Genomic DNA, 22,891 nt, shown 5'->3' with positions numbered 1-22,891 from the left:
CTTGTTGTACCCTCTTGAGAATATTCACATAGCACTCATTCATAGAAACATGCACTGACATGTTCTTTTGGCTTTAGAAATTGAGTAATGTTTAGTTTGTAATATAGTTACAGTGTGACTATAATTAAGCAGCAAATGAGATTAGGATCAGAATTGATCGGTATGATGGAAAAACAAGCCAGCAGGATCCAGAACAACAACTTGATTTTGTAAGGGAGCTCACCAGTTCAGGCTGTATGACTGTTGTCCCACTATGTGTGTAAGATGAGTGTTAGCTGCCATTGGTGATAATGACAGAGGTGCCTTTGTGTCCGGGGGTCTGCTCTGCCGGTACGCTGAGGTGAGGAGTCATATCAAGGTGGGTGGGGCCCGTGCTGGCGGAGGTACAGTAGCCCCGGAGGCTTTCTGGGTCACAGAGGTGCTCCAGAGTGTAGCCTGTCAGGGAGTAGGCTGTATGCTTGTCCAAGTAGGGCCGTGGGTGGGTGTGGGAAGGGTAGAGGGCTGGGGCCGGGGTGGGAGAAGTGGAGCATGGGGCTGGCCGACCAAACGGGTGGTGTAATGGCAAAGAAAGGGGACACAGGTCTGTCTGGAGGTAGTCTTTGGGCTTGTGGAGGCGCTCAGACCCTGGACTGCTGAGCCTGGATAAGGGGGCAGGACTGGGTGCAGGGCTAATCACCTGGCTCAAACCTCGACATAACACAGTCTGTATTGGCAGGGGCCCTTGAGTATACTCAGGAGTGAAGCATGGACCAGGGCCCTTGGGCAGTCCATTGGCCGGTCCCACTGGAGCATCCGGATGGCCTTTGCGCAGCTGCAGTCGACTTTCTTCTTCCTTGATCATCTGTTGTGTTGCTCGGATCAGTGTCTCGATCTTGCTGGGTTCCTGTGGGCTGCAGCGGTAGTGGTCAGCTTGGTACCGATCCCCTGAGTCACTGGCTGAGCCTCCATCTGGAGAGCTGACCACACTGTCCTCGTCCCAGTGGCCCCGGCCTGCAGGAGGACACAATGAAAACTGTACAGTACTGAGGAAACATTAACAAGAATTTTCATCATAGTAACCATAGCTACTCTTGACTTCCATGGGTACCTCCTAATTTTGAAGGATTTTCTGGTATGAACAAATGAAAACAAGACAAATACTAATTACATGGCACAGCAGCAGAATACGATACATTAAGAATGGTGTTTACTGTATTTACTGTCATGTACTGAGACAACATGACCACTCAACAGGTCAACTACAGCAAGAACCTTTAATCTGTCTATCAGGGATTCTGGATATTGCAATGATGGAAGAATATCAGCACTGAATACCACCCGTTGGGAGGTTCAGTCTAAAATAGCCAAAGTTTCAACTGTCCCTATAGTTTTGTCTCTTCAGTGGACATGGACCAGGTCTTAGTCCTCACCATGGTAGCTGTGGATGGCTGTGATGTGCGGCGTACTGCTGTCATATCCCTCATGGTTCTCCAAGGAGCTCTTGCTCAATGGTAGAATGGACCGGGTGGCGCCCCACCACGCATCCCTGCCATTTGGAGGTGCTCCTAGGAAATATCGCCCTGCCTCACATCGACCACGCTCACAACTTTGACCTTGACCATGTACATGGAGGTGTGCGTAGCCGTCGCTGGTGGTGTGATGCTGCTCCTCAGACAGGCTGTGGCAGAGCGTGCGAGGATCAGTGAACTGCCTGTACACACAGGAGGCATCAAGGCCTTCACTGTGTTCCAATAGCTGAGGGGAGGCTGAATCAGTAAGGGGGCTGCTGCCCCATGGACTGTCCTGGTCTGACTCTGACCGCTCCGTCTGGAAACTAGGATACTGCAGTGACAAAGGCGGGTAGGGACAGAAGAAAAGAGATTAGAGAAAGCCTTCAAATGAAGTGGCACAACCTCTGAGAACCACAGTTGAGACCAGTGACAGCTTACTACCAAATTCAGTATAAGTAAATTGTTCAGCTTTGTATACTTATTGGCTATAAAAAGTAGCTAGTATGTTACCCAAGTACCCAGGGACAACACCAGGCTGTATGGCAAATTTGGCGTAAACTCCACAGCTGAAATTGCTGGTAATGTGGCACACTTGGGTACAGAAAAATAGATTTCCCAATACATAACAATTGAAATGAAAGAATATTTACCAAGTGTCTCACAAACACTTTTAAAGGCCAAGCAAAAATCAGAAGTCACAAAGACACCGGTAAATTATCCACATTCTACCTACATATACAAGAGTCAATGCCTCAGCCAGTGAAGCACTATAATCAGCATGTACTGATGTGGGCTTCAAAAATGGATTTTTTTTCTGTTTCATTGACCAACTTTAGTTGGAATGCATGGAGCACTATCATGGAACAAAGTGTCCAACTCTCTGATACAGGATATATTTTTGTATATATTTTTCAAGGTGTCTTACAGCATCATCTTAAAAGACATCAGAGGGGACGAGAAACATGAGCAGTCAGACCATCACACAGGTTAGAAATGAGCCCACAGGTAAGCCAAACTTATTTCAAAGGCAAAATGAATGCAATGTAAAATTATTATCCAAACTGTCTGTTGTGAACATCCATCACATCATGTTTACACATTACTTTCTGGGTCTACTTTCACTTACCATACTTCACAATACTTGTTGCGTGCACATAGTTTTCCTGTGAAATGAAGGATTATTACCTCATTGCTCTAACATTTTGGGTGCACTCACTTTCTGTTTTACCTCCAAGCAAAGTCCATGGAACAATTTTCTGTGGCTTTTCAGATTCAGGGTTGCAGTGGCAGCAAGCTCAGAAGAGCAGCCTAGACACCCTTCTTCCCAGCCAGAACTGTTTTAAGGCCATATGGGATAAATAAAACCTCCAGGAGACATGCTAATCAGATGCCCAAACAACCTCAACTGACTCCTTCCAATGCAAATGAGGCAATAGGTCCATGATGATGACCACAGTCTCCCTGAGAAGGAAAACTCATTTTGGTTGCTTGTACTTGTGATGTTATTCTTCCAGTCATTACCCAAATAAAGTGGGTTAGATAAACTAGCTAAACTGTTTGCTTTTCTACAACCCATCTGATCATCTGACTGCTGGAGTTCCTTGCCTTGCTGGACATCACCCATCATACATATTGTCAGATAACAGCAATTTCTTTGGTGAGTACAATGTTATCCTAAATTCAAGAAATCGTTGCAGCTCTGACATGAAGCTTTTCTGTCTTGGAGACCGTTGTAGTGTGTGTTCACCTTAGCATCACATCATATGTGTGTTTGAAGTTCAGCAAGTTAAATACATTCTCACCTGTGTGTATGGCGAGAGTCTAGCTTTGGTCTTGGGCCGGGATACCCTGCTCTTGGGAGTTCTGCAGTTTTCTGTGAGTCTGCTAGCGGTGCTGCTGCTGTAGGGGTAAGAGGCCTTTGACGTGGCCTGGTCCAGAGAGAGCTGGAGGCCTTTATACTCTGGCTCCCTACAGACAAAAACATAAATTCCATGAGGTGCTTTCACCGTAATATTGTCAATGCATGTCATTTGCATGTCATACATTTAATACGGTTCATAATTACACAAGGAGCGATCCCAGTCCCCCGGAAAGGCTCTTTATTGAAGAACACAAACAGCCCATATGTACCTGCGTGTTTGGCTTTTCTCTAGATGCAAAAAGCCATTAACATCTGTTTAGCAATTAGAGCCGCATCATGATGCTGAGAGGGCCAGCATCCAGAGAGATGTGTATTTGTGTTTCTATGTGTGTGAGTGCCACTGCAGGGAGGGGTGGGGGTGTGCTAAGAGGGCTGGAATGGCTGTTGGGATGCTTGTTTTACCAGAAGGATTGAAGCAAGGCTTTCAACAAACACTCTACAGAGGGAAAGCTGTCCAATCAAATACACTGGGAGATTAAAGGCTATGTCTGGCTGAGTCAGGCCCATAGGAGAAGCTTGGACATCTCTTTACTGGGAAAAGGGAATTGATTTCTCACTAAAGTGTCCTACAGCTCTCACCATGGATGATGCATCAAGTTTGAGACAACAGAAAACCTGGACAGGGTTTACTTGAGACAAATAGTGATCCATCATCTAAGCATATTCCCCCATTACAATCTCTCTCCACACAAACACAAATTCATACATGTTCATGAATTTCCAGTCTGTATGTATACAGACATTGTTATATTCACTAAATGTGACAAAAGGTAGACGGTTCAATGAAAGTATTTGTACTGGGCACTGACATTGTGTTCACTTAAACGGAGAAGGTTGGACTTTGTGCATAAGATAGCAGACTAGTTTGCTCTAAACCAGAATAGAAGGCAGCAGAAGTGATTAAACAGACAGGGTAACTTCTGTGAGCAAAACATGTGGTTACGTGCTTTTGCTGCAGACATGCCTTTATTCACAGGATTGCTAAATCACCATCAGGTTGTGGTAGCAGTGGCGAGTGCAGAGGTTATCAGAGCTGAACACACACTGGGAGTTCACATGCAGGTGAAGTGGCCTTATCAGCTGTGTTATCTGTGGTTGTATACACTAAAGCTACCTGGCAAAGCAACTCTGCTCCTGATAACAACACAAAAAAGAAGCCATACTGCTTCATGTCCACCATCTCCGCGTGGCTCAATCCATATAGTGTCTCAAAAAGATTTACAAAAACAGAACAAGGAGGGAATTAAGGCTGTATTCCCCTCACAGTAAGATGGAGCCAGTAAACACTCATCAAGTTTACAACCTATTAATTAAAAAGCCATAAAAACAAAGCTGTTATGGATTTGATATAGTAGGTACAAGAAATGTGTGTCAAGCTGTTCTCTGCCTCTAAATGCAGCCAGCCACGCTGCTTAATGGAGGGTTTTATAGGCCTTATTCATCAACATGCTCACTTGTACATCTGTGAAATATGCACATTAGGGGCAATAAAATAATAGGATAACAGGCAAGTAAATGTTATCCCTCTCTTAAAAAGAGTGTGGCTCATGCAGGTAGAGTCTCTGTGATGATTACAGTTTGATTTTATTGGAAGCAAAGTAGCAGCTTGGCATGAGGATTTTCAAGGCAACCAAGTGCTTTTGGTCTGTTTGTGCAGGATAAAGACCCACCAATGCATCCCAGTCCAGCCAGATATGCTTCAGCTTCTGCCTCTGTTTATATACTCTGCAGGCTGAGCTGCCAGTCTTAGATAAACTATACCAGGTGACTGACGCTGCCAGAGAGGTCGCCACAGGTAACAGCCAACACATGCACACAATTAGCAAAGTTGATAACAAAGGGCTAAGACATTCTGACATAACTGGCATTTGAGAGAGCAGATGCAGTGGAACAGAAGGAACAGAAATGTCTACCATGAAAGGTAGAAAGAACAGGAAAGGTTTGGCTTTCTAAAAAGAAATCATAATCACATTTCCTTTGTTTCATCACACAACAATAAAGACTAAAAAACTGAATATGACATGACAAACTTTCTTCATTCCCAGATTCAGCAAACCAAACACGTGTCATACTTCCAATTAACCTCCAGTTAATTGCTTCACAGCAACTATTTGCGTAAATCTCTAGTACCAACACTCATTATCTTATCAAAGCAGAGAATGACAACACAACAGAGACGTGAAGCACCCCTCTCTGCCCCGGAGCTACCAGACACTTCAGTCATTTCACATCACACCCATATGACTGACAACTGTCAGGTATCCACTAATCTACCCCTACAAGCCTATATAACAGCGATCCACAACATTTTCATGTCAATCAATGTTCTGTTTTGCTATTCTCTTTCAATAGTTGATACACTATAGTGATTCAACTTACAGTGAGTTTGTGTCACAGCATTTTATATTGTGTCCAGTTTGGACGAAAAAGAAGAACATTACTGGAACATGTCTACAAGATGCTGTTAGGTCAGAATGGTTGCATGAGCCGCAGTGAGGGTTACATACATACAGTAATCTTTCATCAATCCATCAAATCTCTGATCCTCTGAGGGTTAGTCAGTCATCTTTGATTTGTTTTGAAATAGGGGGTCACACCCTGTCTACACTGGACATGTTTGTCCATCTAATGGAATGGATGTCCATGTCAGCTGCTGCTGACGTGCAGCCTTAACTGTATACCAATGAAGACAAAGTGGTACAGTTAATGCTGGTGTTTTTCTATATTTTTCTTATCATCAAATCCAGTAAAAAGACCAAAATCAACAATTTGTTGATCCACCTTCATATGCCCTACCCTGTCCATGATGCTGAACCCCAAGCCTGCTGGTTCCCAATGAAGACATCAATCATTAAAAGTGACTCACAGATTTATAGCTTCATTTTTAAAGAAAGTTCACAAATTTCTTAAAAAAGTTGGTCACTATGGTTTTTATCAAATGTTACCAAGTCATGTATATTGCAGTTTATAAAACATTTAATTGCCAGGCAAACACTGTAACAAATGGTTTTTATCATAACAGGTTTACGACACACATGTAGGTTCTGAGCATATGGCCAAAAAAACCTGTACCACCTGCAAGGCTGTCTTTTTTTTTTACATGAAAAAATACAAGTTGCAGTTCTGCCACTTTACAAATGGCAGCTGGCAACAGTTTTTTCCTGCTCTTTTCGTGAATTACTTTTTTCTGATTTTATCCCACACAGCTATGGACTGTCAGTGCCAGATGCTTCTGCAAAGAGTCTAGGAGTTATCTTTGATCAGGCTGTGTCCTTTAAGTTCCATATAAAATAAATTTATCACCTACATAACATTGCAAAAATCAGGCACATCCTGTCTCAAAACCATGCAGAAAAACTAGTCCATGCATTTGTTACTTCCAGTCTGGATTATTGCACGTCCTTAATATGCTGCCCAAATTCATTGGTAAATACTCTCTAGCTGATTCAGAATGCTGCAGCATGTGTTCTGACAAAAATAAATAAATAAATAAATCATATTTCTCCAATATTGGCCACCCTGCACTGGCTCCCTGTAAAATCCAGAATAGGATTTACTCAATTTACCCTATTACCCAATTAGAACACTGTGTTCCCAAAATACAGGCTAACTTACAGTTTCTAAAGTCTCCAAAAGCAGAATGGGAGCCTGAGCCTTTAGCTATCAAGCTCCTCTTCATGCAGGAGGCAGATGTCTCTACAAAAAACTCTGGTATACTGTGAAATACAGAGATTTACCTCAGAGTGATTGGCTTAATCTGCATTGACTGAACTCCTTTGGCAAGAGCTTGAATGTAACAGACATTTATAAGTAAAAATTCTGGTCAATATATTGCCTATCCCTATGTGAATACATAACTAACTACACAGCACAACCAAGACATAAACACAGCAACACTGTTTGTCTTAATTTGTTTGGCTGTCAGATTTTTCAGCATGTTGATATCATAAAGGTAAATCTAGCAGCATTTAGGAACACAGTCAGATACTCACGTGAGAACATAGTTGACACTGACGATGCAGTGGGGACGGGACGATCGGCTGTTGTGTACAATGGTTGCATAACTCTGAATCCAGACCCAGCCTCCATGTTTGGCCAAGAAACGATAGTACTTAGTTGTGACCTGACCTTTCACCAGCACTACAATAGATGGGAAAGAAAATACAGCAAATGATCACGATCGTGGAAAAAAATCCAAATAAAATGCAGCATTTACAGTACTAATATATTGAAATATAGCTGCAAATTACAATAAGGTGATCAATTATTAAAATCTGAAAGATCTGAAATTGGAAAACTGCGCTGAATGTATTTTATTTTATCTTATGGCACTGTGAATGAAATGAGCTGTTTTATAGTAACAAATTATTATTATATATATTAAAAATTATATGAAATTTCACTTGAATGATTAAAAAATAAATAAGGTTAAGCAGCATAACAACAAAACATCCTACATGATATGACAACATAACGTAACATAATGTAGCATTACAAAACACAGCACTGTATAGCCTGATGTGATGTGTCTGTACTTGAACAGCGTGTGTGTGTGTGTGTGTGTGTGTGTGTGTGTGTGTGTGTGTGTGTGTGTGTGTGTGTGTGTATTACTCATGTGGTCATGTTTACACAGTCACATTGTGGGGACTTGCCTTCCTTATGGGGACAAAAGTCCCCCTAATGTAAATGATTAAATTTTAGGGTGAGACTGGGGTTAAGATTAGGGTTACACAAGGAGTGGTTGTGATTATGGTTAAGTAAGATAAGATGAGGTAAGTCTCTGGGAAATGAATGTATGGCTATGCAATGTCCCCAAAAATTATTGGAACACACCTGTGTTTGTGTTTGTGCGTGTCTGTGTGTTTGTGTGTGTCTGTAGAGAGATTTTGTAGAAAGGTCAAACAAACCTAACTCACACAAGTGATGAGCACAGCGCAGGTGGAAGGAGTCACAGCTGTGGACATGATGGTAGAGAGTCTTCTCTATTAGATCCTGGGGCTCATAGCCTGTCAGCTCTGCAACCCTGAGCAAAACACACACACACACATATATTCTAAGGGTACACTCACATACACATTTTCACACAAAATACATAACAAGCAAAAACATAGAACTCACATCCACACCCTCTCACTGTACATGCATATAAACATGTATCCATGTGCAGGCAAGTACGGAACACTGAGGCATTCAGAACGTACCGTGAGTCGAGGAAGATGAGCTTCATGTCCAGGCTGGCTCTGAACATGAACATGTTGCTGTGCAGCTTGATCTCAGTGACAGCACTGGGTGGCAACGAGTGGCCGACAGCCACCAGCCCCACGTTCTGATAGCAGCCGTCAAACGGAGACATGTCCAGGCTGTACTGACGGATCTTCAGGTAGCCACTGCAGTGGATCACCTGGGCCAAAAGTTCACAGATGGATACAAAAAGTATGAACATCAATCCACACATGTTCCAGTAGTCCTTTAGTCCTATTCAGTCAGTGGCAGGAGGAGTGTCCCTGAATCTTTTTAAATGCTTTATTTCAGCATCTCACCTGTACCCACATTACTAAGTTTTCAAACTAACTTTACTGCGTTGTGAAATTGCAATGAGTCAATGCAGAGGGATCTGGAAAAGAAACACAGGGTATCCCTGTCACTCAAACTGTACTTCCTGGGTAGTATTTCATCATCCTGCCGGTTTCTGATGCAACACATACCCACCAACGCAGCCCCTTGTATTGTTTTAACATAGGGTTGTTTTCAGTCTGAACACCTACTGAGAGTGTGATCTGCTGTTATTAATATATAATATCAAATGAGCACAATGGAATAATGGCCAAATGAAGTGTGTTTCGTTTTCTTCCTTCCTTTTCTTTCAGTCTAGCAGGAAATAAATTAAGGCTTCTTTCGGTGTAGCATGGGAAAAGAAAGAGACAGAGCCAAATGTGCAAAAAATTATTTTTGTCCCTAAATAATAACCTACATTTTGCTTTGTGGTTCCCTGCGATGTTAACTTATCACCCCAATGCCCACTCATCTACAGTTCCACCTGAGCAAACTGCAACTGATGCTGCATCAAACAAATAAAAGGGACTTGAGTTGAGGGGTGACTATAATGATTTTGGTAGATTTTGGTAGATTTTGGTTGCCAGATCTTCAGCCTCCACACCTGGCATCAGTCGGCCTGCCCAACCTGCAACTTGTTTGTCATTGACAATTTTAATCTCTTTTGCACTTGTCCCTCATTTTCTAGGAATGGTGGCATGACTGATTGGAGTAGTTCCCCCTTCTGGCTTCTAAGTCCCCATTCGTCTCTAAACTCTGCCATTTCGATCCCTGTGATGATTACAAAAAGGCTGAGCAAGAAGTTTTCAATCCATATGGGTGCCATCCATAAGAACTTGAGGCCAGCTGCTGTTGCCTCTCTCACCTGTTTTTCTGTACCAGATATCCCTGTTGCGCTGCCCCTCCTGCATGTGAGATCACCCTCAAATTAATCATTTGTTTTAAATTAAAAATTAAAATTAATCTCTGTTACCCTGTTTGAATTCTTACCTTTAACTGAGACCTAGCTGAAACCTGGTGATCAAGCCCCCAGAACTGCTGGCCTTCATGGAGGCCTTGTAGTCATTTTTAAAAATCTTGTTAGATGTTGCCCAATTGCTTGACAAGATAATTGATATTTGAAGGTAAATGTCACCTTCCTCTTCGATACCTCTTGATTCCTGTGAACCTGTGTCTCTTTACTTTCTGTGGGAAACAGTTTGTTATTTGTTGAAACATTTGAAGCTTGACTGAATTAGCTCTTTTAAAAGTTCACGATGATTTGTTACTAGCAGCAGACAATGGGAACTGTGCTGATTTAATACTTTTAGACCTTACCGTGGTATTTGATACCAGATGTGAACAATGGGTTGGAATTCATAGTCCTAAATTGCTTTAAGTCATACCTGGAAAATCTAAGTCTTTCTGTCAGTGTGGGGAATGCCTCTTCCTCCTGTGAGGTTCTTCAGGGATCTGTTTTTGCTGTCCTCCTGTTCTCTCTGTATATGTTCCCTCTGGGTTCCCTGATTGAGAAGCATGACATCTCCTTCCATTGTTTTGCAGATGACACCAAGCTATATCTTCAACTGAAATGTCACAGCCTTCAGTCATTGCAGCCTCCATTTGATTGTTTCCAGGGCATACAATACTGGATATCCCAGAACTTATTAATGCTAAATGAACTGATAATTGGGATGGTTTTCTTTGGCCCTCCTGAATCCCCAAGCACTCTGTGTGAAAACGCTTGGCTCACTTCGGTTAAGTTTGACAAACAGGTAAATTAGATGGGGGGAGCTCTTTCCATCTGCAAACCTTCGCAAAAGTAAAATCCTTCTTATCATTCCAAGATTCTAAAACAGTAATCCATGCTTGTATTACCTCTCGCCTTGACTTTTGTAACTCCTGGCACATGGCAGTCTATCAGTCTTCACTTTCACATCTGCAGTATGTGCAGAATGCTGCTGCTAGGTTTTTAACTGGTTCCTGTAAACGAGAACATAATCCCCTCATGCTCGCCTCCCTCCGTTGGTTCCCTTTCAGTTTTAAAGTCTATTTTAAAGGCATCATTATTTATTTTTAAAGGACCTCATGGATTGGCTCCCTCTTACCTATCTGACCTTTGACTTTCTTATACCCCACCAAGAACATTCAGGTCCTCTGACCAGTCACTTCTGCCTGTCCCTTGGGTGACCACACTCTCTCAGTTTTGGGCTCCAGTCCGTGGAACAAACTGCCCCACCACATCAGACGCGTCCCCTCTATTGAATCGTTCAGAGCACAGCTCAAGGTCAATCTCTTTTCTTTGACTTTCCAGCATACTTAAATTTCTACTAAATGGGCTTTTCGAATGGCTGTTTTATCAGTTCTTAAAGCACTCTGATTTCATCTTGATCTCTGCTGCAGTATATGCATGATTTATGTTGTCTGCTCTGTTCTTCTTGCTTTCCTCTGCATATGTTTACAAAATACCTTGGTCAACTCGTGTTATTCTAAATGTGCTATGGAAATACATTTTAATTGACTTTTGACTTGACATCCTTAAAATTTTAACCACTACTGGTAAAGTAGTTTAATTGTAAAATTGTCATGTTGTTCATTCCATCAACCACTGCACATACTCAAGGTGTCATGAGCACTGCAGCCTGTAGTTGTCACTAGCAAGGCTTCAGACGTTTAGTTTTGTTATCCTTAAATACAGTGCGAACATCTTGGGCAATCACCAGAAACATATTTGGAGAGCAAGCCTAAAAATTACATCTGGGAGCTGCTTATTTGTTGACCTGCAGTATGTCTAAGTATTTATCACACATGAATGAATTTAAATTCATTATAAGGTTTTGTGTATATTTTGGTAAAACTGTCTATGAGGACCACATCTACAGTGCATTATGGGTGCATTCATAATGAATTATAATGCATTCATAATGTTTTATGACAGCAAATAAATTTTACTTGTAATTCTCTGCATTTTGGCTTCTTACAAAATAATCACTTGTAATAATCACAGTGCAGCATAAATTCTTTTAAAAGTATGAAAACACATTACACTTTACTTACCACCAACAGAAAGCAATGTAGGTGTCTATGAGTGCAGTCATAAAGCATTATGAATTTATTATAATTAATAATAATTAATCACTATGAAAGCCCCCATAATGCAGTGTGGAAAGCATCTCCGTAGAAAGCATTACAGTTATTTAGTTTTATTTATTTATTTTGATTGATTGATTGATCGATCGAGTGGTCCATGTCAAAACAACTCTGAAGTAATAGAAAATAAAGACAGCTGTAATCACGTCAGTTTAGCAGCATAGTTGTACTACCTTGTAGCCTCCACAGGTAAGACCAGCATTTCTTTTAGCGAGGACACATTTCATTCTCAGAAAGAAGGAGCGTTCCATCTCATATTCTGCAGAGAATTAAAAAAACATGCAAGAAAACAAGTTATTTATCCTGTGTGATGAGTCCACGTCAAATATAGTACAACATGCTTGGGTTGTTGATTACCGTGAACAAAGTGTGAATGGTAAGGCTGGTGTGCTGTGAGGACGGCTGTCATTTCATCATGATCTGCTGGGTGAATGTATTCATAAATGCTGTTTCCCGTCAACTCTACCTGTTGAAATGAACACTGATCTCAGAAGTGTGACACATCAGGCCCAGTATATCAGAGGAAGTCACATTAAGCTTGTCAAACCAACCTGCGACAGGCCCAAGTGGACGGATGCTGTTTCTGATATGTACATTATTTTCCCATCTGGAGCAACCACAAAAATGAAGCCATCTAATGTCTGAAAGAAAGAACAAAAAGAGTTTTATTACATGAGATACCAACACCAGGCCAAAAATGATTTGCCTCTTAATAAAAGTCAGAGTTATTGTCATGTATACACTATGGTGTCATATTAATGTGATAGCTGCTGCTGCCACAGCAGACAAACTGACAGCTGCAACAACATCAGAACAAAATAATGATTGGAAGAAAGGAATGAAATAACAAACACAAACAACAAGGACATGTAATGTGTTTTAAAGGAACAGTTTAATTAAAGACTCAGTTCATAAAGGTCAATCTAATGAAGTCTAATGCAACAGCCCTGCAATTAATTGTACCTGTTCACTTTTTGCTTTAAAGAGGTGTTGATGCAACTTTACGGTCATTTTGGAAGCTGTCGTTTGTGCTGCTGCTGAAGTGGAATTTATTGGTTTGAGCCGTGTTGGTAATGTTTTGTTGACGCATTTTTATCAATTAAAAGCCGATCATTATTATCTTCGTGAAGGTAGGATTTATTACTGGCTGCTATATCACGCTGCATTCAGTAAGCTAGTCTACCTAATAGACTTCTGAGTGAAAGAATATATTATTATTACCCTTTGTCAAATTAACTGATAACAATAACAATGATAATAAGGAACACTGTTAATAATAGTAATTTGACCCTCTCTAGATATGAAGCTCTTATTTAGAGTATACAGCCTGTTTGTCAAACCAGCAGAACTACATTGTCATCATGAAACCTAATTTTAGGCCAGTCTGTTTTCTGTATACCTGCTGAACACTTGTAGCCCTCTGCTCCCTTTTTGCTTCTCTGTAACTGACAATCCTGTAGGCCTGATCAGCTCACATGAAGATCTGCTTGGCACTCTTCTGTGTCTGTCTGACCAGTACGAGCCAACCTGTGCTTGTCTCTGGCCAGCCTGTAGCCCTGTAGCCCTGCTCCATTGTGTTGCTGCTGATGTGAGAGGAGCTGCAGGACAGACTGAGGCTGTGCGTGACCAGGAATGTGTTCAGCTCATTTCACTCTTAAAGCACATGAATGAAGGCAGCAGGAGGCAGATGGCAGCAGCCACTAAAGCCCCCACACACAGTCTACATATGGCCGAATGGTAATAATAATAATGATAATAATAATTATGATAATATTAATAAGTATGTCTTGTTTGGGTGAATTTTCCAAAGAGCTAAGCTAATTCTCCATTCATTGTAATGAACGTTTAAGGGCCTTTTAAATTACCTTGTGGCAACTCACTCACTTGCAAACCCCAAAGCTCACAATTTGTTCCAGTTGCTTTTAAAGTGTGAATATTCCAAACCACAGAAGTAAGTACCTGTAAGAGATGGGAGCCTAATTCCTGGCTGACTCCATCCAGAGAACTACTGCGGCTCACATGACCCCAGGACTCCCCAAGGCCTGGAAACAAATCACACACACACACACACACACACACACATACACACACAATGAAATATAATATAATTTGCTTATAAGAAATACAGAAATTTCACATTGCACAATGAAAGCAGAGGGGGGACAATATGTTGGAAAGCCTTACAAAACAAGAGAGGGTGTAATTCTATATTTTAGTCTATATACTCGAATGTCTGCAGTGAATAACAGATGTTCACAACAGATTTGTAACCTTAAGCTGTAAATGGAATCTTATTGTCAGTACATTATCTCCACAACTGAAGAGGCCACAGCAAATGTACGAACAAATAATGGTGACAATAATGTCTGTGCCCCATAAACTGGATTTACAGACTAATAGACTGTTCTTTATCCTTCAGTACACAGCTACTGAATAGGCTTTCAATCTTAAGACTGTACACACATTTAACTGCATCATATGACCAGAAAAAAACTGCAGGGGGAATCAGAGGAAGTGGAAAGGGGGAAATGTCGCTCAGTTGAAGGGTCCACTGCACACACTGCAGCCGTGAGCATCACAAATCTGAAATCAACCAGTGCAAACTGCTACAATGTGTTAAGCTTACTGTCTGAAGCCTGCAGCTCTAAAAATACACCAAACCTAAAATTAGACTCGGAGCAGACTTTTATCGAATCCGGATCATTGCAAATGTTGTAGCGTGAAAACACTTTCATAAACCCCTCACAGCAGTAGTAAAAAAAAAAAAAAAAAAAAAAAACGAAATATGTGAGACGGTGTGGTGCGCAGAGCTGAGCGGACAGAGCAGTCGAAGTGTGTGCAGCAGCGCTCCACATTGACATGCAAATCCCGCTCTGCAGAACAAACAGGCGGCGTGCATGCAGGGATCACAGCGCCCCGCCGCCTCCACGCTTCATATGGACCTAATATGGACTTCACGTTTGCATGAAAACACAATCAAATTACCCCCCCAAAATACTCACGAGTGGAAAAAAAAATCGCTGGCTTCCACTTCATATCAAAGATGACTAAATATAAACATACAGACTTTAAACTGGCAGAAGCAAACAGCGCTGTGGGAACACGAGCTGAACCAGAAAACAGCCACATGTCCGCTGTCCTGTGCTCTGAGAGCAGGGGCCTCCCTGACGTTTGGCTCTCACAGGCCGACATTAATGCCGTTTGTCTCAGTAATAATAATAATGCTAATACTACTACTACTACTACTACTACTAATAATAATAATAATAATAATAATAATAATACATAGGAAGGCACAATCCTTAATGAGCGGGGCAAAAACTGAAAATAACAGAACATAATAAAGAGTAAAAGTCGCTTCAAACTAAAGCTTCTGGTCCAGCCTCCGTGAGCTCATTTGTCCAGGTGTGTGTGTGGCGGCAGGCGGAGCAGAGGGCCGCTGCAGGTAAGGAACTCATTGATTCATTAATTCAACTGTTCGCTAATTCTTTTCATTCGTCCATGAGCTGGTAGACAAGACGCTCCGATTTGCGACGATTTCATTTTTGTTCTAGTCCTGAAAGAGAGCAGCGGCTTCAACCTTCGATCATCCGGAAGAAACGCGCAAAAGTATACTCGTGAGCCGTGAGGTGGAAGCTGTTACCAAAAAGCGTTTTGTTAGACCTGAAGAGGTGAAAGCAGACAATGTTTGACAAGAAGAAAACAAAAATCAAACAGGAAAGTAAGATTTAAAAAACATTTTTGTGAAATTAATTTTCCCTCGTGCGTCTGCCTTATGTTTTTAATCATCTCGTGACCCCTCAGATTTATCTTAAGACCCTCGAATAATATATAATATGATAGAATTATTTTATTTCTATATATATTACATATATATGTAAATAAATGAAATAGAAATTAAATCTCAAATATAAAAAATATATTTTTTAAATAATCTAAAGAATTAAAACAATAGAATCTAAATCGCAATAGATCGATTTGTTAGACACATGTTGAAATAACTAAATCAAAAGATAAATAAATAAATTGAGCGCCGTGAATGATTTGGTGAGGCTGGTTACGCATTTGAATGTTAAGCTCTAATCCACAGGTAGAAAAGTCGCTGTGGTCCCTGAACGCCTCATGACACATAATAAAAGTACAGCAGCGATAATCAGAGCGGAGCAAAAAGCGCTGCGGGAAATTATAAGAATAAGAATACTACGAATAATATTAATAATGAGCTCACTGGAGCCGCTTCACTCTCTCCTGTAGCACTGTGGGCATTATGTTGTTTTCTAATGTTAAATCAACAGGCCCATCTGCTGAGGAGCACCGTGACATGTGGCTGAAAGCTGAGGAACATCTAGCAGGCCTGGATTCTTTTTTCATAGCATCGCTTTTACTTTTTTGTGACTTGGTGTTTGCCAGTTTTAAGCTGCTGTGGCCTATCAATAAACTATAGACTGATATGATTTAAACTCAGTCACAGTAAAATTAACGGTGCTTTAATTTAGCAAATGCGGTGAAGATAATAAAAAGTGATTTTAGCCTGTTTAAATGTCTTTCAAGACAGAGGTGGAGAGAATTCTGCAAGATATTTGTAGCGTGGGGTGTCATGTAATTCAACTCTGGATGGACGGCATTGCTCAGGTCAAAGGTCATACTACTGACCACTCTGAGCGCCATAAATAAAAGTGACCTCCCAAGTCACAGAAATAAAGCAAAAATCCTGCGATACATCCCCTAAAAATTAAGAACACTTTGAGCTTTTCTTCTCCCCACTTAAGCAAAACCACTAAAGCCCTCTCAGATGGGCTTCTTCACGACTAAATCACCACGTGTGGCCTGTGGAGGAGTGCATGTGGGGGTCCTTGGAGTAAAAAGGCCTGTGAAGCCTGAGTGGAGAGGTCCAGCCTTTAAAACAGCAGAGGTGATTTAAAGGGGAAATCACAACAGGGCTTGTAAAAGACAGAGGAGTAAACCCTGTGCCTGCACGATTGTCCCTTAAATTATTCAGTGAGCTTCACTCGCTGGCTTTGCCACATACATGATAACAGCAGAGGAGAACAGGCAGTCCCTGAACGCAGAATCTAAAGGTGGTTTTGATGTTAAAAGCACTGCAAGCATGTCTGTTACACCAAGTATTGATAACTCATTGTGACATGATGACTTTGGATGGAAGAAGAAGCAGAAGACTGAGCATGAAAAGTAGCTTCTCAGTATCCGGTGCTGTCTGTGGCCCCCGGCCTTTTCCTCATTCCGCTAGATCCTGATTCTACACTGAAGATTTCCACCTCCTGTGGCAGTTGTTTGGAATCCCGAGGTTCAGTCCTAAGAGGTTTCTTACAGCCATCCTGCTTTTTGCTTTCTGTACATTCTGCGGTGTTCATCTCTCATTTTCCCTTTGATGGATTCAGTGGTGTAAATAATAACATGAGGGCTGAATGATTTGGAGCTGGTTGCAGTGGGAAGTAATTCGAACATCTCCCTGCCTTGCACTTCTTTGTGAATGAAAACATATGTTTACCAAACAACATTTACATTCGCTAACTCAACTAAAACGGACATTGGTATATATAATGTGTACTGAAGGAACAGATAACATTTAGCTAAGTGAGCACGCTGCTTTCCCCTGCTTTGTTTTATTCTGACACTGACTGTGTGGTATTAGAATATAAATAATTACTACATTACATTTTCCCTGGTAGCCTGATGATGATGGCTTTAGCTGTTTAAAGAATGCTGTATTATTAGGCCTGTAGTTCTGATGGGCTCCTGTCCTGTAATGGATCTCATGCTGCAGTGAGGTAAACGATCAATACAAAGTTACTCTCACAGCGTAAAGACACAGATCCTCGCTGTTCCTTTGTGTTTTCTTTGTCACTCCACCTTCTACGCCACAGCCTGCTTTACTGTTACAAGGAGCTCCATATGTTGAGGGATCAGACGTGCAGATCATACTAATATCCGCGGCTCTGCAGCAGTCACGCAGGATGGAGCCTCATCCCAGCTAATCTGCTGGCAGGGGCCGCCAGGGGCCCCACATCACTGCAGGCTGGGGACACGGACAGACGCACCGTGGGACACAGGAGACTTCTGCTGCTGACTCCACACACTCCTTCAGTCAGAGGACAAACTGCGGGAAACACTCAGTCCGCCAAACGGAACTGTCTGATTCTGTTTTAAGGTCACTGCGGTAATTTAACGAAACTCCAGAGAAACGTATTTAAATCACGCGTGATTAGGAAAGATGGAATTCACATGAAAGCAATGTACTGAAAGTGCAATAAATCCTACATTATTTCCATTATTTCAAATGTGCGCACAAGTCTCATTTAAGCGCCTGCAGATACCGAGAGTGACAATAAAAATACACGAAGCGGACTGGAAATATAATAATATGAAAAATAAAAAGGTGAAGTGTGTCTCACATTTATTGTGACAGAAATCTGTCGGATATCTGAAACGCGGCCTCACTGATTTTTCGTTCCCGTAAAATTAGAAGTTTTCAGAATAGCGACGTTTATTTATCAAAAAGGCCGAGAAAAAAATGTAGTTTTCTATATTTCATTTGTATGAATTTAGAATTAAGAAATTGCTAAATAATGAAAATTAAAATCAGAAGAAATTCCACACACGACACAGCAGCAGTAATTGTGGTGATGAGATGAGTCGGCCTGCAGGAGCTCGTGCGTCCACAGTGACATCTGGAATCAGACGCTGCTCTCAAACCATCGTGGAGCTGCTGCCGCTGCTTCCTCTAACTGCTGTGAGGCTTACTCTTTTCTTATTATTCAAGTTCAGTCACACTGCTTGGCTCTCTTACCTTCCGGAAAGACTATTCTCATTTTCAGGTAGCTGGTCGTCAGCCGGATGATGGAGGCTTTGTCCAGCTGGGAGGTGATGGCGGAGGGCAGCGGCAACAGTTTGGCCAGTTCATAAAATTCACTGTTTTCCTTTTCCCGTCGGGAGCGGGCGGCGTTTTTCGATTTCTCCTTCATGTTGTCTCCTCTGTGTCACAGAAGACTTTTCCTCTGTCAGTCCGGCTGCGGTCACTCACGGTCCAGGTGTCTCATAGCACTGTGGTGGACCGGATTTGTCCCTCTGCTCGGCCTGAACTCCACAGCTGGCGCGCTGCTGTATTTCCAGATGTTCGGCTGCTGGCTAGAGACCGGCAGGACTCGGCTGATTCCTGTCTTCGTGACGGGGATAGTGGCGCTTGGTCGGCCCATCGGGGGGCTCAGCGCACGCTGGGGTCCATCATAGCTGATGTCAAAGGGGAGTGAGGAACCGCTGGAGACATGGGGCCCTGTGAGATGAAACAGCACAGTGTTGGTCCCTCATCGCAGTGAGACATCACTTGTGTCTGATCTAAAACATTGAATCGCTCCGTAAATCGAAGGACACTTGTTTGAACCTTTCTACTGAAATTTAGTGGCTGTATTTTCAAACATACACATAACAAATCTAGAAATGTTTGTTCGCTTACCTCGGCGCAGATTCTACCGACAGTTCGTTAAATTGTCGCCTGTTGGGCTTGAAAGTGTCCGGATAGAATCCCTCTAAAAAGCCTCAGCGCTGCATTTCTTCGCTCTATGTGATTTTATGGCTCTCAGCGCGTCCAGAGCCGCCGAAGCGCCGCAGGCTCGAAGGCCCGCCCACTGCACGCAACTCTGCTCCTATTGGGCGGTGGGATACGCTGTTCACGCGTCTATTGGCTCGTCTTTAGAATGACGCGCTCCAGGAGAAACGGGGTGCAAATGGACTCCTCCGGCCCACAGCGGACTGGAGCCGCTCGCTCTGTTATGGGATGCCGAACTCCTTCATTTTCTGTATTTGTTGTTTGTCAACAAATTCTAGATTTAGAGAAGATTTCCCTTAACACATTTCATCTCCGAGCTTCTCTTGAATTCGGCATTTTCTCTGTTTGGTCGATCTAGCACGAGGCTACTACTTACCTTCGTGTTCTCTAAAGAGTCACTTTGTTACTGCCGCACGCGCAAAAACACCATTCTGAACGGTTTAGCGGCGTCTTTAATATTTGGATCAAACATGTAGATTTCAGCATATTCTAAGAGATAAGATATGATGACACTTTATTAATGGTCCAAAGGGGAAATGTTGAGTGTTACAGGCAGCAGCAGCATTATCAGAGTATTTATAGACATAGAAAAAAATAAAATTCAAAAAATATATATATTTTAATCAAAGCTCTGTATAGAGAACACAGTGTTTAAAGAGTACAGGACATTTTTCCAGACGACACTTCAAACTGTATCTGTGACGTTTGCTGTGAGGGTTTCTGAGGAAACATGATGTCCACACACACACGCGCGCTCTGTGCGTCCTCTACATGTACAGTCACAGCTGAGGCCGCTGAAGAACTTGTTGGACCTGAGGAGTCAGACGTGAGGCCTGTGTGTGAATCTTAAAATGATGCACAGCTCATGAGGAACTCCTCCTGATGTTCAGCACACAGCAGAAAACACGCAGATTTTCAGCTCCCTGCTGAGATTTAGTGGGACAGAAACACTCTGAGCCTGCGCTCCGTCTCCTCTTCAACCCCCTCTGAAAACAAACAGGACTAATACTGATCCTCATCATCAGCTCCAGCCTCTGAACATCAGCACATGGGAAATGATGCTGGAGCCTCTCAGTCGTACTGACTTCTTACCGAACAGCGAGCCTTCTCGCAGCCTTTGCTTCTGTTACTGTCTTCAGATTTTCCAGTGTTTTGTTAAAGTCGATCTTTGCACAGAAAGTTTTAGAAAGGTGACATGAGGAACTCTGAGTGCGTTCTGTTCCCACTGTCCGCAGAATTCACCGTGCTTTTGAAAAGCAAGCTTAAATTCTATGCTCGTGCTCTGCTCCGACCCTCACAGGCCAGGATGATGATGATGGTGATGATGATGATGATGGTGATGATGGTGGTGGTGGTGGCTGGGCGGCAGCACCATCACGGCTCTCTCCCTCTCTGGCTGCACTGGGGCCAGTGCGGCCGGTCGGTAATGGGATCCAGGCTTCGGTGAGGGGCTGATGGGGAAGCTGGAGGCTCCCGCTATGGCTGACGCTGCTTTAACCTTCGCTTCAACTCCACATTTACTGTTCATTAGACTGCGTGTGTGGAAAATATGACCATCAGAAATAGTCCACGTGATTAAGTGTCCTGCAGTCAGGCACTGATCACAACAAGCTGATGAGTTTATTCTGCTCAAAGATCAAGGCTTCACTGCTACTTTCTCAGTATCATCTGCACGACATATTCTCGAAGTCAAGTTTCTCTTGAAATGTGTGTGAGAGCTGTAACATTGAGGCTGGAGCCGTGAAATTCTTTTTCATTCAAGTACTTGATGAGACCGAGACAGCTCCTTTAGTTCAGCAGCATAAAAAAAAAGCTGGGAAAATTACTGGGTTTTCTTGAACACGTAAAACAACTAATTATTATTATTATTATTATTATGCACTGTTATACTTTTTGGTATTCTATTATGAGAGTCGTGTATGCGCAAAAAGTGCAACTCCTCTCAGGCCCCAGCAGGGCCGGAGTAACATTTGAGGGGGGGCCCGGGCCAAAAATGAGACCCGCATCCGAGCTGCACAAACCAACCAGAATTCCTACAATGGAATACTGTCTGTCTGAGGTTTTCTGTGTGTTAGTTGTGGTAAATTGGTTAAACTATGGCTGCAATGATTCCTAAAATAATCTATTAGTCAGTCATTGCTTGTTTGCTTGTTTGATATTTAATGTCCTTTTTACTGATGCCCTCTATTTTTTGCTATCCACTTTGCTGCTGTAATACCGGAAATTTCCCCACTGTGGGACTAATAAAGGAATATCTTATCTTAAATAAAATTAATCTGCAAAGATTTTACATTAAATATTTTTAAAATACATTAAATGACACCACCTTGTAGCTGCTTAAGGATACTGTAATGCTCTTTCTTTCATTTTCATTCTTTCTTTCTTTTACAGCTTTGTGATATTTTATATTAATTGCTTAAACAATCATCAGATTAATCAAAAAATAATATAATCATTAATTGCAGCCCCAAATTATACACAAATTAGTTTGAGCATGCAGCATGGAAGCATAATATGATGTAACATGAAAGCTGGTATTTGACACAGGGTCCCCCTGCAGAACAGGGCTCAAGATTTGGAAATAAATCACAGCAGGATGGCTCAAGTTCATTTACCAGATGATTTTTCTTTTTTAAATTGAGGTTTAGTGGAACATACTTCCAACAAAACTCACAGTTTAGCAATGGGAGGGACTGGCGAGGAAACACTGTCTGGTAAAAATGAATGAAACATTTTGTACTGAAGTAGCAAAGGTCACAAACAGCCTGTTTAACAACTGTTACGCAGGGTGAAAAAGAACATGGAATTCAGAATCTGCTATTTTCAGATGTGCTTGTGTCACACAACAAATGGAAACAAATGTGATGAATGAAATGTCTGCTGCTTCAGGGCTCCGTCGGGATTTTAAAATCCTAAAATACTCGGATATAAATTCCGATTCTCCCACAGCACAACTCTGCTCACAATTTTGACCAAAAAAAAAAAAAAAAAAAATCAGAGAATTGAAACATTCGATTTAAAACAAAACAAAGAAACTGGAAATCTCACAATTTATCCAAATTTTAAATTTTCAGTTATGTTTTTTGTAAACGTTGTCTCCTAACATTACAGTCAGCCATCCCCTGCCACACTGTCACATATGTGACTCTGGAAGAAAATACTATTTAAATTCTTTTATTATAATGGCAGATATTGGCTTATAACTGTTAAATTTTAACATATTTGGTCTTAAAA

At 41.8% G+C, this 22,891-nt stretch overlaps 1 protein-coding gene across 1 annotated transcript; it reads right to left on the bottom strand.

The window, feature by feature from the left end:
- Window positions 1-265: 265 nt before the first annotated feature.
- On the bottom strand, window positions 266-19,076 carry sim1a (SIM bHLH transcription factor 1a). Its single transcript, XM_076737938.1, has 11 exons — window positions 18,902-19,076; window positions 14,053-14,135; window positions 12,645-12,734; window positions 12,451-12,559; window positions 12,267-12,352; window positions 8,613-8,812; window positions 8,328-8,434; window positions 7,404-7,551; window positions 3,293-3,458; window positions 1,410-1,821; window positions 266-990 (listed from the first exon to the last, which is right to left on the bottom strand). The coding sequence occupies exons 1-11, from the start codon at window positions 19,074-19,076 to the stop codon at window positions 272-274; spliced, it is 2,295 nt and encodes a 764-aa protein (XP_076594053.1). The 3' UTR covers window positions 266-271.
- Window positions 19,077-22,891: the final 3,815 nt, after the last annotated feature.

Source organism: Chaetodon auriga, chromosome 8, assembly GCF_051107435.1.
Source record: "Chaetodon auriga isolate fChaAug3 chromosome 8, fChaAug3.hap1, whole genome shotgun sequence".
NCBI lineage: Eukaryota > Metazoa > Chordata > Actinopteri > Chaetodontiformes > Chaetodontidae > Chaetodon > Chaetodon auriga.
The sequence above is the reverse complement of the archived record's forward strand: the minus strand, read 5'-3'. Positions and strand labels throughout refer to the sequence as shown.

Bases quoted from the DNA above. Each gene is read 5' to 3' on its own strand.
- sim1a (XM_076737938.1), bottom strand. From the start codon at position 19,076: ATGAAGGAGAAATCGAAAAACGCCGCCCGCTCCCGACGGGAAAAGGAA. The intron at 12,353-12,450 runs GTAATCAACAAC...AATTCTCTGCAG, and splicing joins CCATTCACACTTTGTTCACG to AATATGAGATGGAACGCTCC. The intron at 8,435-8,612 runs GTACGTTCTGAA...TGTTTTGCTCAG, and splicing joins CTCATCTTCCTCGACTCACG to GGTTGCAGAGCTGACAGGCT.